Source organism: Podarcis raffonei, chromosome 17 (assembly GCF_027172205.1).
Source record: "Podarcis raffonei isolate rPodRaf1 chromosome 17, rPodRaf1.pri, whole genome shotgun sequence".
NCBI classification, from domain to species: Eukaryota; Metazoa; Chordata; class Lepidosauria; order Squamata; family Lacertidae; genus Podarcis; species Podarcis raffonei.
In genome coordinates, this window is record NC_070618.1 from 29507398 (window position 1) to 29525071 (window position 17674).

General features: G+C 45.2%; 1 protein-coding gene across 1 annotated transcript in view; it reads left to right on the top strand.

Moving 5' to 3' along the window:
• The window catches only part of LOC128404818 (uncharacterized), a 41702-nt gene that overhangs the window by 9308 nt on the left and 14720 nt on the right, over positions 1-17674 (top strand). Inside the window, exons 3-11 of the mRNA XM_053370771.1 lie at positions 1930-1967; positions 5011-5151; positions 6987-7049; positions 7494-7614; positions 10184-10276; positions 11517-11677; positions 13479-13564; positions 15106-15189; positions 16596-16658. Coding sequence (XP_053226746.1) covers positions 1930-1967; positions 5011-5151; positions 6987-7049; positions 7494-7614; positions 10184-10276; positions 11517-11677; positions 13479-13564; positions 15106-15189; positions 16596-16658 — 850 coding nt within the window. The remainder of the gene's footprint in view (positions 1-1929; positions 1968-5010; positions 5152-6986; positions 7050-7493; positions 7615-10183; positions 10277-11516; positions 11678-13478; positions 13565-15105; positions 15190-16595; positions 16659-17674) is intronic.

Below are 17674 nucleotides of genomic sequence, written 5' to 3' on the forward strand. Positions count from 1 at the left end.
TACAGTTCGTGGCTGCATGGGAGAGCGCTGCTTTCCTTGCAAAAGGCCCCCAGGTTGAGTCGCCGGCACCTCCAGCTATGAGAGGATGGGAGCAGTGGCGTAGCGTGCGGGAAGCAGGGGGGGTCGGCTGCACCTGGCGCAACACCTGGGGGTTAGGGTTAGGGGGCGCAAATCCACGGGTTAGGGGGCGCAAATCCATGGGTTAGGGGGCGCAAATTACTTGCCTTGCCCCGGGTGCTGACAACCCACGCTACGCCACTGCTGCTTAGTAGTAGTTCCTTTGACTTTCATGGGGGGAAAAATACTACACTGAAACATTTCATGGTTTCAGGGCATGTGACTGACTTAGAGAGACCAAGCAATCTAGCTCAGTCTGGGTTTGATGTGCAGAACTGTAAGGACTGCATCTTCTTCTGCTAGTCTCAGTTATTTACACTTAACTGCAAAAAATAAGGGAAGGAGTGGTCCTGTGCTGCTTTTGCTTTTGCTTTTGCCATGTGATCTAAATTCAGGGTGTGGTTGTGCTCAGTGCTTTTGGTTCCCTGCAAAATGCATGCCTTTGAGACAATAATAATAATAATAATAATAATATTTTTTATAATAATAAAATTTTATTTCTATCCCGCCCTCCCCAGCCTGGGACATGGGACCCCCTTTTCCTAGCTGAAGGGGTCTCCTGAAGGAAGTCCTTCACCTGCTGCCAGGGCTGTTCTGCAAGACACTTTAATGTTTGGGAGAAGTTATCAGAACAAATTTTTTGGTGTGGGGCTAAAGCATCCAACTTGCTATGTTTTCTTGATGAACCTTGGTCCCTGAAGCTAAGCAAGTTCAGGTTGGCCAGCAGTTGGATGAGAGTCTGCTTGAGAACCCAAGGGATGATGCTGAGAGCTCTTTGGGGTGAAAGTTGAATTCTAAAACAATGCCTTGCGGTTGGACTAGACTGTAGGAGAACCTTGCCGACCACTGGGATAGCTGCTTCATTTCTGTACGTTGGTGATGAAGCTCATATACTTGTTTTGATCCGATAAAGCTTACACAGTTGCCCACAGCACTGCAGAAGTTCCTGTCTGTAGGCAAAAAATGTGTGGGCTCCCTGAGTGCATATATTTTTAGGACAGGCAAGCTGTCATCAGGACGCGGGTGGCGCTGTGGGTTAAACCACAGAGCCTAGGACTTGCCGATCGGAAAGTCGGCGGTTCGAATCCCCACAACGGGGTGAGCTCCCGTTGCTCGGTCCCTGCTCCTGCCAACCTAGCAGTTCGAAAGCACGTCAGAGTGCAAGTAGATAAATAGGTACCACTCTGGCGGGAAGGTTCGCCAGAAGCGGCTTCGTCATGCTGGCCACATGACCTGGAAGTTGTACGCCGGCTCCCTCGGCCAATAAAGTGAGATGAGCGCCGCAACCCCAGAGTCGGTCACGACTGGACCTAATGGTCAGGGGTCCCTTTACCTTTAAGCCGATCAAAACTGGATTGCGACTAATTGTACTGTTGAACACAATAGAGTGAGATGCGTCTAAACCAGATTTGGCACACAAAATGTGTGTTCCACTTACTACTACTGTGGGAGGAGGACTGCTTCTCTGCCTCTCCATCATTGCTCCTGCGATAAGACACACCTGGGCTCCTAGTCACATTCTTTTTTAATGGCTTTTAAACACTTCACAAACTGTTCCAGAAACAGTGGAGGGAGCCTTATCATTGATGCAAGGCCTGACCAGTCAATATTGTGCAAATCTGGGTCCTGCTGAAAGAATGAATTTCTGCTGAATATAATCCTGGAGAAGAGATGAGCCATATGCCCAAAATGTGTTGAATATGCAGCAGGTTAGCCCCCTGAAATTATGTGTATATTTAAGCAGCTCAAGAGAATCGACAGCAAATCTACTAGAACTGCAATTATTTTATTTGTTTTTATACCCACTTATAGGCTTTCGGACAGCATTTTTTAGTTCCACTTCTAATGCGGTGAGTATTTTTTTATTTTAGAGTTCAAACTGGGGAGCAGATCTGTGTTGCTGGAAGAAGTGGATTGCATTCAACATAGCGCCAAGGAGACTATTCTGACAGCGCAAGGATTTCTCTTTGCGCAATGGAATGCTCTCCCCTTCTTCTCCCTATGCACCCTAATACAGTCATACCTCGGGTTAAAGTTGCTTCAGGTTGAGCGTTTTTGGGTTGCGCTCCGAGGTGACCCAGAAGTAATGGAATGTGTTACTTCCGGGTTTCGCCGCTCGCGCATGCGCAGACGCTCAAAATGACATCACATGCATGCGCAGGAGCAGCGAATCGCAACCCACGCACGCGCAGGTGCGCAGGCACGGGTTGCGTTCTCTTCAGGATGCGAACGGGGCTCCGGAACGGATCCCATTCGCATCCAGAGGTACCACTGTATCTGCAAGGAAGGGGATCATCAACTCTCCAGAGCAGATTTGGGGACAGCACAGTGCACATGTCAGAGAAAGAGAGGGTGGAAATTTGTTGTTGTTTAGTCGTGTCCGACTCTTCGTGACCCTATGGACCAGAGCACGCCAGGCACTCCTGTCTTCCACTGCCTCCCGCAGTTTGGTCAAACTCATGTTAGCAGTTTCGAGAACACTGTCCAACCATCTCGTCCTCTGTCATCCCCTTCTCCTTGTGCCCTCAATCTTTCCCAACATCAGGGTCTTTTCCAGGAAGTCTTCTCTTCTCATGAGGTGGCCAAAGCCTCAGCTTCACGATCTGTCCTTCCAGTGAGCACTCAGGGCTGATTTCCTTCAGAATGGATAGGTTTGATCTTCTTGCAGTCCATGGGACTCTCGAGAGTCTCCTCCAGCACCATAATTCAAAAGTATAAATTCTTTGGTGATCAGCCTTCTTTATGGTCCAGCCCTACTTCCATACATCACTACTGGGAAAACCATAGCTTTAACTATACAGACCTTTGTCGGCAAGGTGACGTCTCTGCTTTTTAAGATGCTGTCTGGGTTTGTCATTGCTTTTCTCCCAAGATGCAGACGTCTTTTAATTCCGTGACTGCTGTCACCATCTGCAGTGATCATGGAACCCAAGAAAGTAAAATCTCTCACTGCCTCCATTTCTTCCCCTTCTATTTGCCAGGAGGTGATGGGACCAGTGGCCATGATCTTAGTTTTTCTGATGTTGAGCTTCAGACCATATTTTGCGCTCTCCTCTTTCACCCTTATTAAAAGGTTCTTCAATTCTTCCTCGCTTAATGTAATTTGTTGTATTAGTGCTAATCCTTGCACTAGTGCAAATAATTCATAGAATGCTGTCCAGTGTCTACATTTTACAGATTTTCCATAGGCCATATATGGAGGAACTTGTGGATGGTTGTTGCTTTTCAGCATCTTCTGGGGCTCTGATTTGATTTGGCTCCTGCTTCCAGTTTTGCTGAACTCTGCAGTTATCTGGGTGCTGGTATTCCCTTCTCTGTTGAAGAGATGAGCCTGCGGGATCTGTTTCCTATTTTGACGCCTTGCTTGCCTTAATACACATTCTGTATCAAGCTTGGTGCGCTTGGCAATGCCTGACACAAGCTGCTGGCATCTTGAAGGGGCGGGTCTGAATAGAAGCAGCACCGTATCCCAACCAAGGCAAAGTGCAGAAGATGGGTGGCACCTTGGCACTTCTGGGGGGTAATACTAGCATTTTAAACAGATGGTCTAAAATTCTTAAGACGCCAACTCCTCTATCTTGCATGCATACTGAGCGCAGCCAGCTTTTTGCAACGGCATCGTGATGCATTTATACACCACAAAGTTGTGTTTTGGGGTATATCTATGTGGTTGGTTTGGTTAAACAGTCCAGAATTCACAGAAAACTCCCATGTCCCACTGCAGGGAATACATCGGACAATTTTAGCTGTGCAGACATGCAAAACTAACTGTGCGTCTTGTGTTTCCCAATTAACTTTTAATCAATTTGGCATTACAGTGGTACCTCGGGTTACATACCCTTCAGGTTACATAAGCTTCAGGTTACAGACTCCACTAACCCAGAAATATTACCTCAGGTTAAGTACTTTGCTTCAGGATGAGAACAGAAATTGTGCTCTGGCGGTGCGGCAGCAGCAGGAGGCCCCATTAGCTAAAGTGGTGCTTCAGGTTAAGAATAGTTTCAGGTTAAGTTCGGACCTCTGGAACGAATTAAGTGCTTAACCCGAGGTACCACTGTAATGGTACTCAATGGGGGCCACTTCAACAAGATACTGGGTACAAGGGGTGAGATTCAACTAAGCTTTACTCATGACAGACCCATCAAAATTAACAGACCTAACTTAGCCATGTTCATTTATTTCACTTGGTCTGAATAGCAACTTCGGCTCGCTTCTCACATGTGATCACAACCTTATTTGGGTGGGTGGGGAGAAATCAATAAACGGAGAGTTTGGGAAACCAACTGTTTCCTTCTCTCCGTTACTTGGCATTATAACAACGATCTGGCTCAACGTTTGTGCCCATATGCTCTCCCTGTCCTCTGGGTTCAAAGGAAGGAGATATGAAACTTCCAACCACAGTTGCCTGGTTTACCCAAGCATGGGAAACTGTGGTTTGTTTGAAACCATGATTGGAAGCGTCTCCTCTTGTGGATGAAGAAGTGTGTCAGGGAAGAAGGCTCACGATGGTTTCTATGCTTTAGAGGATCCTCTGAAGGTAGCCTGGATGTTGGAGGTGTGGGAAAGTGATTTAACTTGTGACTTACAATCTGTGGATGCAATGAGACATCCTTCCGAGTCTTGGTACCCTCCTGATTTTTCTTTTTTCTTTTCTCAAATTAAAAAAAAAAGCTGTTTCTTGACAGTCATGGAACTACTGGTGTAAAAATTGGTCTTCTCTGATAAAATCTGTTTGCCAAGATACTTTTTATTGACAGGATCTGCAAGACCTTCTTTGTAGCATCTTGTTGAAGGAAAACTATCGGCGACAGAGAAAACGAGTGCAATTCTGAATTAAAACGTTGCCACGCTCCCTTCCCTTTACAAGCCCCCATTTCACACACTTATTTGCAGGGTCAACAACTTTACCGCCCTGCGCTTCCTTGATCTTGCCGAAGACCCTACGTTTGTGCCGGTAGTCTCTGAGGAAGAGAAAAACAACCATCCAGAGTCTGAAAATGTCTTGGAAATTCTCCCCAAACTGATGGAAGTAAGGTAAGTACAGAAATGGAAAGGGGTAGGAGATCTGGGGCGCTGGGAATGGGTGGAAATGAGCTACGTTTGGACACTAGATAAAAGGGTAAAGGTAAAGGGACCCCTGACCATTAGGTCCAGTCGTGACCGACTCTGGGGTTGCAGCGCTCATCTCGCTTTATTGGTCGAGGGAGCCAGCGTACAGCTTCCGGATCATGTGGCCAGCATGACTAAGCCGCTTCTGGCGAACCAGAGCAGTGCATGGAAATGCCGTTTACCTTCCTGCTGGAGTGGTACCTATTTATCTACTTGCACTTTGATGTGCTTTCGAACTGCTAGGTTGACAGGAGCAGGGACCGAGAAACAGGAGCTCACCCCGTCACGGAGATTCGAACCACCGACTTTCTGATCAGCATGGACACTAGATAGCTCAGGGGAAATCATTTGCTGGGAAAGTGGAAGAGGCATTTAGTATACTGCCCTCATAAGTCCCCCGCCTGCGTTTCCATGCTGGTGATGGAAGGAACAAGCCGCCGAAGAACTCTTCCACACGACTAACACGGAACTGAAGGCTATTACAACATTTTAGCCGGCCAACAAAAATATTTGCTTCTACAAAGCGGATGTGGAACGTTGATCCACCACTTCTGAGATATACTCGGAGTCGAGTGTGGATTTCATGCTCTTTATTCAGCTCATAGTAGTGAGGAATTGGAAGTTCCCCCGAAATGTCTGCTTTATATACATTATTTACACAATGGGTCCCACGTGATTGGCTAATTCTGGGATTCTCCTGTAGGCCAATCAGGTTGCGGATTCACTCCCACCTGGAGTTGGATTGGGTGGCTCCTGCGGACCAATCAGACTGCAGCATTCTGGATCCTATTGTTCTAGGACCAATCAGACTGCTGCATTCTGGATCCTATTGTTCTAGGGCCAATCAGACTGCTGCATTCTGAATCCTATTGTTCTAGGACCAACCAGACTGCTGCATTTTGGATCCTATTCAACTTAGCACATAACAACTTCCCTGCCAATCCACTCAGTCGTCTGTGTGGAATTCTTGGTCGCCTATGATTCCTAGGCAAGTGGTTAAATATGCTTCTATTGAAAACAGATGTTTAGGTAAGAAGGGCAGGCATATTTATCATATTGGCTCCTGTTCTTTATGTATACGGAACATATAGGCGTGTATGATGCTGTTTGTGATTTTACTGAATCCTTCTGGAATGGGTGAGGGAATCTTTTTCCTGTCAAGTGCCATGTTCCCTTGGAGGGCAATTTGGTGGTGGGACCAGAGTGTCACCGTATTTTTCTGTGTATAGCACACCCCCCGGTGTATAAGACGCCCCCTATTTTGGGGGACTCAAATTTAAGAAAATGGGGAGAGATTGCCCCCATGTATAAGACTACCCCCCCTTTTTAACATTTTTTAGCAAAAAACCCTAGTCTTATACATGGAAAAGTACGGTATTCCCCCCCTTTCTCTCTCTCCCCCCTCCTGCCCTTCTTCATTGCAAGGTCTCAGGTGTGCTACGCAGAGTATTTTCTTTATAACATTAATAAAAAGAAGAAGTGTATGCCACCCATCTGACTGGGTTCCCCCAGTCACTTCTAGCAAAATATACAAGCACAATAAAATGTCAAACATTAAAAACTTCCCTGTACATGTGAATTTGGGGTGCAGTTGCTTCCACAAGGTCCTAACAGGCAGCAGAAAGTGAAGCGTTTTTGGTCATTGGCACAAGTTGTTTAGCTGTGGATGATGAGAAATGAGTCCACGATGGCTTGATCATCAATCTCTCGCTCTCAGGCGAGCGAGAGATCTTTGGTCTTTACTTTTCCTTTCTTTACAGTTCACGTTCTGCTCGCCCTATGTTCAACTTCAAAGGGGTCCAGGATTATTTGAACTGCTACCGGTAAGTGACTGCAGGTATCAGCAAAACTGTCACGTGTCCCTGAAGCGGGACTTTGTAGCCTCCCCCAAAACAGAAATGGGCTCCCAAAGGGTGGAATCGAGGCGTCCAGCTCTTTGGAGACCCAGCGATTGATACCTACATGGAGGCAGTGTGGTGTTGTGGTTAGAGTGTTGGACCAGCACTTGGGAGACCAGGGTTCAAGCCCTGCTCAGCCATGAAGCTCACTGGGTGATTTTGGGCCAGTCACTTTCGCTCAGCCTAACCTCCCTCTCAGGGCTGTTTGTGAGGATGAAAAGCAAGCCTTGGAGGAAAGGTGGGATAGAAGCATAACAAATAATAGAGACTCTGCCATTTAGAGCTGGATTTGGGTACAGCTTCCCATGGCCCCAGCCTGACTGTGTGGAAGTGAGCAAGCTTACAAGGAGACTGTTCTCTGTTTGCTAGATCCGGTGAGGTTACACCACTTCAGGTCGCCAAGAACATCATTGCCACGTTGGAAGATGACGAGAGGTCCAGTCTCCCCCTCCAAGCAATTGTTCAGTGGGATCGCAAAGAGATCCTCAAAGTAGGTTGGCCGAAGCTGTGCTACTTTACTTAAAGGGCTCATCTAAACATTACGCAGGTGGCGCTGTGGGTTAAACCACAGAGCCTAGGACTTGCCGATCAGGAGGTTGGCGGTTCGAATCCCCGCGACAGGGTGAACTCCCGTTGCTCAGTCCCTGCTCCTGCCAACCTAGCAGTTTGAAAGCACGTCGAAGTGCAAGTAGATAAATAGGTACCGCTCCGGCAGGAAGGTAAACGGCGTTTCCGTGCGCTGCTCTGGTTCGCCATAAGTGGCTTAGTCATGCTGGCCACATGACCCGGAAGCTGTACGCCGGGTCCCTTGGCCAATAAAGTGAGATGAGCATCGCAATCCCAGAGTTGGTCATGACTGGACCTAAAGGTCAGGGGTCCCTTTACCTTTACCTAAACATTACAGCAGTGGTTCGTTCCCCAAGGCTGTGGTTTACTGCACTGGTGTGGTAGAAGAGGATGACAAGTGTGGAGGACACTCAAAGGACACTCAAGGACACTCAAAGAGACATTTCAGTGTAATATAGTATAGTATCAACATAATTTATTTATAAAAGGTTAGTTTCAGCCAAAGGCGACTCTGGGTTTGTGGTGCTCATCTTGCTTTCTGGCCGAGGGAGCCGGCGTTTGTCCATAGACAGCTTTCTGGGTCGTGTGGCCAGCATGACTAAACCGCTTCTGGCGCAACAGGACACAGTGGGAGTGCCAGAGCGCACAGAAATACCATTTACCTTCCCACCAGAGCGGTACCTATTTATCTACTTGCACTTTGACATGCTTTCAAACTGCTAAGTTGGTAGGAGCTGGGACAGAGCAATGGGAGCTCACTCCATCGCGGGGATTCGAACCGTTGACCTTCCAATCAGCAAGCCCAAGAGGCTCAGTGGTTTAGACCACAGCGCCACCCGTGTCCCTACACACACACACACACACACACACAGAGAGAGAGAGAGAGAGAGAGAGAGAGAGGGAGGGAGGGAGGGAGAGAGAGAGTGTATTCACATTATAGCAACGGGTAGACAGCCTAAGACCCGGTGGCTGGATGTGGCCCAATCGCCTTCTCAATCCAGCCCAGTTATGGTCCAGGAATCAGTGTGGTTTTTTCATTAGTAAAATATGTCCTTTTATTTAAGATGCATCTCTGGGTTATTTGTGGGGCATAGGAATTGGTTCATTCCCCCCCCCCAAAAAAATAGTTCGGCCCACCACATGGCTTGAGGATGGTGAACCGGCCCACGGCTGAAAAAGGTTGCTGACCCCGATATAGTGTTGGAATACTGCCAGGGAGACAATGGCCATCATGCCTCCACGTCGTCTACGGACAATCATCCGTCTCCCGTGGGAACAGCATCGGTCAATTAGCGACACGAGCCTCAGACACATTTCAGGACTCATGCACGCCCTTTCCGCAGAGTTTCCACAACGGAAGATTCACCCAGAAGACCATATTTTACAGCTTTATTCAATGTTGGTCAGAACAAAGGAAAAACATGACTGCTTGCTTCAGTGTCGAGGAAACAGCCAGAAACAAAAGCTATATACAAAATGGAAACTCCCTGTGAGCAGGAAGTATGCAGGCTTGTGACACACAACAGCTTGCTCCCTTTTTAAGGAGGAACGGAAATATCCTAACATATAGCAGCTGGATGGAGCATGGTGTTGGTAATGCCAGGGTTGCAGGTTTGATCCCCATATGGGACACCTGCATATTCCTGCATTGCAGGGGGTTGGACTAGATGATCCTCGGGGTCCCTTCCAATTCTACGCTTTTTTGCTTCTGTGCCTCTCTTTGAGAGCCTCGGCTATTTTTCTACAGTTCTCCACAACGTATTGTTGTGTGCGGGGATTTTAAACTTTTGACAAATATGGGAGATCAGAAAAGAGAAAGGCTTCTTTGTGGGGATGAGATGAATTTGTTTCTCTCAAGTGAGACATCGTATAAATGAGATGACCCAGCAAAATCAAGCGCCACACCTCTCCTTTAGTTTGTATACCTACTTAAGTTACATATTATGTAAGAGGCCCGTTTATCATTATATTTGGGGAAGGATTCATATTCTTCTGTAGCTGCATTGTTTTATACTTTTATCATCATATTATAAAGTAGTTGTGTTCTTTATTATAAATAAAGCACTGCTGGGAGTTGTTCCTTTCTGCTTTCCAATGTATTTTGTATCGGGGGTGGGGGGGAATTAGTGTGGTGCGAGCAAATTTTTGTTCTGAAAATGTGGCCCAGAGGAAAAAAGTTTGAGAACCACTGCATTCATTGCAGCTTTTGGCCAGGGGGAAGGAGGGTCTGATTATTCCCTGTTCAGGTTTTTAGTGTGTGACATTTTAATGTATTTTTAATCTTTGTTGGAAGCCACCCAGAGTCGCTGGGGAAGCTCAGCCAGATGGGTGGGGTACAAATAATAAATAATAATAATAATAATAATAATAATAATAATAATAATAATTATTATTATTATTATTATTATTATTATTAATGCTGAAGCCTTTGACTCAGACCAGGTTGGGACTGCTTTGGTCTGCCACCTGTTCTTATCTCTCTTCCTGCTCAGATGGCGGAGGACTCCACCGCTCGCTATCAAAGCAAGCAGACCCTCTCTCTTTTGGATGGGATCCCAGTGTGCTTGAAGGAGGAGATTAAAGTGGTAGGCACAGTCCGCTTAGTTGCCTTTGCTGAATAAGGCCAGTCTTAAGAAAGGGAGGTGGTGGTCTGCCTGAATTATCGCTGCTGGGTTTGGGATTGATCTGAGGAATCCTGCTTGGACTGCCACAGGGGAAAGAAAGGGGCAGCTTGGCTGCGCTCACCAGGAATCGCAGCATATTGCAGCTTGTGTGTTTGTTTAATGAGAGTCTTGTGACACCCTAAAGAGACCTAAGACATTTATTATGAAATAGGCTTCCTCGGATCACATTCCACTTCATCAAATACAATGAACTGTAGTCCTAAACTGGCGAGCGTATGAAAAGAACCAGTAGCAGAACATGAAACTCTTAATAACTTTTAATTTTTCTTTATACTTTTCAAGTTTCTACATTTCACTAATTTTACAATCATTGTGACCTTTCAAAACTTGACTTCCTTCTCCTTCTTTCTGCAATTCCTTAAATTTCTATTTAATATTTTCTGCATATCCAAATTCACTTAATTTGCTCATTTATTCATCTACTTTAAATATATACTCTTATAAAACTGCAGGTTATTACAATAACCCTGCCAATGTTCTTATCTGTTTACAATTTATCTGTAAATATCCAATAAACCATTTCCATTCTTTTATAAAAACTTTGTAATCTTGGTTTCTTATTCTTCTGGTAAGTTTTGCCATTTCTGCATATTCCATAAATTTTTGTATCCATTCTTCCTTTGCTGGGACCTCTGCTTCTTTCCATTTTTGGAAGAGTAACATTCTTGCCGCTGTAGTAACTTACATGAATTACTATACATTTCTATACATTTTAGGTAGTTCTGTTCCTATAATTCCCAAGAGAAAAGCTTATGATTTTTTTTTACAAAGCTTATTTTATTTTATTTTCCCCCAAATTTTTTTATTGGTTTTCACAATATTATAAACAAACAAACAAACACACACAAGACAAACAAACATAAATCATAGCCTTATTGAAAATTACACTTATTAACTTTGTTAAGTGAATTTGTCAAGCAAGGAAGTCACTTACAAAGGTTATTTTAAACATCCTTTTCATTTCATTATATATCATTGAAATGAAATGAGACTCTCAATCTCAGGGATGTGGGTTAGAGCCTCACGATGGGCAAAAGTTAAATTTTCAGGGGGTTGGACTAGATGACCTTCATGGTTCCTTCCAACTCTACAATTCCAGGATTCTATGAGGAAAAAACCTTTGATTACCTGCATTTTTTAGGTGCCCTATCATCACCGAAGTGGAACGCAATACCTGGGCACAGAGCCAGAAACCGAAGATGCCACTGCGGCCCAAAAACTGCGAGAGGCTGGGGCCATTATTATCGGCGTCTCAAACATGCACGAATTGGGGATTGGAACCACTGGTTGTAACCCCAACAGGTAAAGTAGCTCATATTCATTAAATAGGGGCCTTTTGATAACACTGAATAGAGCTTTCCTTTTAAAACATGAGCGGATTAAGAAAGGTAATAAATGTGAAGCAAAGCATTATATTGGAACGCTCAAGTTAAAGGGTTGGTGAACATTTTTGGTCGAAAGGGACAAGACAAAGTCTGAATTGCGATTACGTTTGGAACCACTAGCTATTGCTGTCAGTGGTAAAATCCACTTTAAAGAAAGAGATGTGAAAAAGGAAGAGTTTAAAGTAAGTCTTTATGGTATTAACACTGAATTCTGTGGTTCCTTAAATGATAATATGTGTGTTGTTGTGTTTAATTTGTATACCACCCTGTACCTTCAGGTCTCAGGGCGGTTCACAAGGCAAAATCGCAATATAAAAACAGAATCTATAATAAAAATAAAAGCAAGAACGACCCAATAACCCCGCTGCCCACTAAAGAGGCTGCCCTTTACCATTTGAATGGTCTCTGCCCAGTGCAGCCACTGCTGAGGTCTCGATGACTCTGTGAGGCTAGGCCAGTGGTTCCCAACATTTTTGGCCATGCCCTACCTATGCATCTCTACAATCCTGATGCCCCCCCCCCCCGTGACATATACAGTGGTACCTCAGATTACATACGCTTCAGGTCACACACTCCACTAACCCAGAAATAGTGCTTCAGGTTAAGAACTTTGCTTCAGGATGAGAACAGAAATCGTGCTGCGGCGGCGCGGCAGCAGCAGGGGGGCCCATTAGCTAAAGTGGTGCTTCAGGTTAAGAACAGTTTCAGGCTAAGAACGGACCTCTGGAACGAATTGAGTACTTAACCCGAGGTACCACTGTACCGTATTTTTCGCTCTATAAGACGCACTTTTCCCCTCCTAAAAAGTAAGGGGAAATGTGTGTGTATCTTATGGAGCGAATGCAGGCTGCGCATGCAGGATAGCCTCCTGAAGCCTCCTGAGCAGAGCAGAAGTGCTCCTGCGTGCTCAGGAGGCTTCGCGTTGCTTTTGATGAAGCCAGGAGACCAAGAGGGATCGATCCCTCTTGCTCGCCTGGCTTCGCTTTGCTGGAGAGCTGCTGCGAAGCTTTCCCTCTCTGCGCAGCGCCCCTTCAGTGAAGCGGGAGGAGAAATGGAAGGGGCTCCGTTTCTCCTCCCGCTTTGCTGGAGAGGCCCTGAGCAGAGAGGGAGAGAACATTTTTTTTCTTGTTCTCCTCCTCTAAAACTAGGTGCGTCTTATGGTCGGGTGCGTCTTATAGAGCAAAAAATACAGTGTGCTTCTTATTACAGTGGTACCTCGGGTTAAGTACTTAATTCGTTCCAGAGGTCCGTACTTAACCTGAAACTGTGCTTAACCTGAAGCACCACTTTAGCTAATGGGGCCACCCGCTGCCGCTGCGATTTCTGTTCTCATCCTGAAGCAAAGTTCTTAACCTGAAGCACTACTTCTGGGTTAGCAGAGTGGGTAACCTGAAGCGTATGTAACCTGAAGCGTATGTAACCCGAGGTACCACTGTACTCAAAAAATGAACTCCTATTCATGTGGAAGAAACCTAAAAGGCCATTAACTTGGTCTAACTCATTCTCGAATTGCCCCCCCCCCCCAAATCAAATTGCCCCTCTGTGGAGCGTGTTCCCCACGTTGGGAACTACGGGACTAGGTGGAGCATGAAGACTGGGTGCCATACCTCGTGGCCTGTGCCTTGAACCTCACCTATGTGTCAGGATGTTGAGATCCTTCCCTTCCTCCAACGGTCTTGGCGGCACTGCCTTCAGAATGTTTCTCTATCTCCCTCCAGATACCACGGTACAGCGAGGAACCCCTACAACCCCCAGCACTTCACTGGGGGCAGCTCTAGTGGGTCAGCAGCAGCCGTGGCTTCAGGTGAGGTTGTCCAATGAGTTGGGGAGGCAGGAAGAAGGAGAGTGGCAGTTCAACAGAGGCATCCATCGGTTCCCTTGTGCCCTTCGCAAGGAAATGTATCCCCTGTACACAGATGCGTAGGAAGGTCAGGTGGTACCTGGTGCGGAAAATTATTTGTCATCCCCCGCCCACATTGATTTTTTTTATTATTTGCCTGCAAAAATGGTTTTACGTTATTTCATATTTTCTTACAAAGGAATGTGGATTCTGGGCCCCTGATAACAAGTAGGCGATCGCAGACAGATACTTAAATTGACAGGATGGATTGTGTTTTGGCTCCACTGAATTGAAATTTCAGCCTTCATGACATACAAAAACGGCCAAGTAAACAGTTCTTTTCGTGGAGGAGGGTCAAGATATTAACTGATATGCATGAAATTTCAGATATGGCTGTATAATCCCTAGTGTAGTAAGATAAGACCTTTGGATCAGGCTTTTTTTAAAAAGGTGTGTATATATATATATATATATATATATATATATAAAAATTTCTAAAACCGAAAAAAGAAAAATTACAAACATCAAATTCAACATCCATATTCATTTTCTAACATAAACCTATTACATGATTAACTAAATTAAAATTTACTTAATTACTATAAACTTCTTTGCTGTATACAAATACAACACAGTTAGAAATTTTATATTAAAGCCTTTATATTATAAATAATATTTCAAATTCCCCTATACCCCCCATTCCTTCACCCATGTGTGATCTCATTTTTTTTTTACTTCCTCCGTCTTGTTGTGTTGTTATAATTTAATCATTGCTCAGCTGATTTTTTTATTATTTGCTTGCTTACCCCTCATGTTTTTCACGTTATCTATTAATATTCCAGTTCTGTAACCATATTTTTTCATATATTCCTTCACTCCCTCCCACTCTTTAATTATTCTCTGACTTGAATGGCCTCTAATAGTTGCCGTCAATTTTGCCATTTCCACAAACTCACAGAGTTTACTTTGCCATTCTAATAATGATGATATTTTCTCCCCCTTCCAGTTCTTCAAAAAAAGGTTTTTTATGAACCACCCTAGTAGGGTAGTAATCGTTCCTTGATAATTTGTCACCCCCTCCATGATGGCACCCAGGCCGGACCGTCCCCCCTTCCTACACCCCTGCGCATACACATATCACCACAATAGACCAGAAACTCAATGAGTTTGCTTTTCATAACCTTTTGCACTCCGTCAGTGATAGAGCTGGGCGATAGCTGGTTATCGCCAGCTAAATATCACGATATCTCAATATATCATGATATATATCGGCAGCAGCGGAGGGCATTGCTGGGCTTCCCTGTGGCGGCAGAGGCAGGTGTGCTGCGCTTCCCTGCAGCAGCAGGGGCCTTCTCATGGAGGCAGAGGGTCCCGCCATACCTCTCTGCAGTGGCAGGGTCCCTTCCAACTCTACAGTTCTGTGATTCTGAGGAGATTGTGTGGGGGAATGCAGAACTAGACGGTTTCCCTCAACGGAAGGCTCGTAATTCTGCTTCTTTTTGTAGGCCTTTGCCCGTTGGCTCTTGGTACGGATGGGGGCGGCTCGGTGAGGATCCCTGCGTCTTTCTGTGGCATTGTGGGACTCAAAGGTAATCTTCTTCTTCTTTGGTGATCACTCGTAGCCGAGTAAGATTGCCTTCCATAAACACGGTTTTAACAGTGAGTCTGTAAGTCACTGTGGTGGCCAATTCTGGATCCACACGTCCTTCCACAGTGGGGACATAGGTTTCCGGGTGGGAGTTGATCATGGTGAGGGTTTGCCACGCATGCCTTCCTCTTAGCACGTTTCTCCCTTTCATCCTGAGTTTGAGCGTCTTCAAAGCCCATGACACCTTTGGTAAAGGCTGTTCTCCAACTGGAGCGCTCGCAGACCAGTGTTTCCCAGTTGTTGGTGTTTATACTACATTTTTAAAGATTTGCCCTGAGGGAGTCTTTAAACCTCTTTTGTTGACCACCAGCGTTACGCTTTCCATTTTTAAGTTCAGAATAGAGCAGTTGCTTTGGAAGATGATAATTGGGCATCTGCACAACATTATTTTTTAAAAATGATATTTATTAAAATTTTCCACCGTAATACAATAACAAAACCAAAAAGGAAAGGGGGGAAAAAAAGAAAAAAGAAAAAAAACAACAGAAAAAAATTAAAATTCACAATCCTTATTTTCTATAACATATTTCCCTGACTTCCCCACACCTCTCCCTCTTGTATTCCAGGTCCGATTGTTGGTTCAACAAGCTCTTATCCCTATTTTTAAACCTTTTTATATTTAGTTCCTTTTTCTAAAAAACCAATTTTACCTTATAGACTTCATACTTATACATCATTGCTTATTCTTTAAACCTTTTTCTAAAGTCGGCCTAAATTCCCTTCCACGATTTCCCCAATTTTCATATAGATATCCAAACAAAATAAAAACAGAACAAGTTAGATTATACACCCTTTGGATTCCCAAACTCCACCCCCCCCTTTCCCGGTTTCAATCCCCTTGAAACGTCCATCTGTCCATCTACTATCAGCCTGGAGGCCTCATGTCCGAGGCTCTTAATTCTCTCTTCATTCCTCTCTGCCGGTTTTTTTGATAGTCCTTGGTATTAAACACCAAATCTCGGAGGAGCAGGGCATCTGCACAACATGACCAGTCCAGAGGTACCAACGCACCGTTAACCAATTAACTGTAGCGAGAGGTCTAACTAGAGATGGATAATTCTCTGTTTATCATGAGAGCCAGCCGTGGCACCACAGCCACCGCGGGAGCTTCATGGCTGAGCAGGGATCAAATCCAGCACTCCATCCTGGGTACTAAGACCCTTGCTTGGTTTGGTGCTTGAAGCAGGGGAAGGAGAATATGAAGCCCTTCCATATTTCCCCTTCTGTAGGCTGCTGCTTGGAGCCTGGCATGATCCATTGCTCAGGCCAGACTAGCCTCTGGCCTCTCCTTTTGGCCACCTGCTACTTCATCATGCCTCTAATCCACTTGCTTTGTGTCATCTGAAGGTACCTTTGGACGCACCAGTGAATTTGGCTGTCACCCTCTCTCATATTCTACCGTAAGCCTTGGTAAGACGGAGGTTTTTGGAGTTGTCTGTCTAGCTGAAGAAAGTGTGTGTGTGCACCTGCTGAAAACTTGTTCCGTCATGCCTTTGCAGGCAGTTAAGAAAATAATAATAATAATAATAATAATAATAATAATAATAATAATAATTTATTATTTGCACCTCGCCCATCTGTCTGGGTTTTCCCAGCCACTATGGGTGGCTTCTAACAAAGATTAAAAATACATTAAAATGTCACACATTAAAAACTTCCTTAAACAGAGCTGCCTTCAGATGTCTTCTAAATGTCAGGTAGTTGTTTTCCTCTTGGACATCTGACGGGAGGGCATTCCACAGGGCGGGCACCACTACCGAGAAGGCCCTCTGCCTGGTTCCCTGTAACTTGGCTTCTTGCAGTGAGGGAACTGCCAGAAGGCCCTCGGAGCTGGACCTCAGTGTCCAGGCAGAATGATGGAGGTGGAGACGCTCCTTCAGGTATACTGGGCCAAGGCCGCTTAGGGCTTTAAAGGTCAACACCAACACTTTGAATTGTGCTCGGAAACGTACTGGGAGCCAATGCAGATCTCTCACGACTGGTGTTATATGGTCTCGGCGGCCACTCCCAGTCACCAGTCTAGCTGCCGCATTCTGGATTAGTTGTAGTTTCCGGGCCACCTTCAAAGGTAGCCCCACGTAGAGCGCATTGCAGTAGTCCAAGCGGGAGATAACAGAGCATGCACCACTCTGGCGAGACAGTCTGTGGGCAGGTAGGGTAGTTGGCTGGTTTCCGATTTTAATTTTGTATATCATTTTTTTAATATTATATGACTTCCTGGTTTTTTTTAATGAATAGTGGCATGTTTATAAATAGATTAAAGCTTGAAATAGATTAAAGTGAACAAGCCGTCTTCCAGAGAGGAGCTCATGCCTGGCCTTTTTAGGTCAGCGTGAGTTGGCAGCTAAATCAAGGTTTGGTTTAGCATGTTGCAACCAGGACCTGTTGCAAATGTGGCTTCAGTATACCTGAAGGAGCGTCTCCAC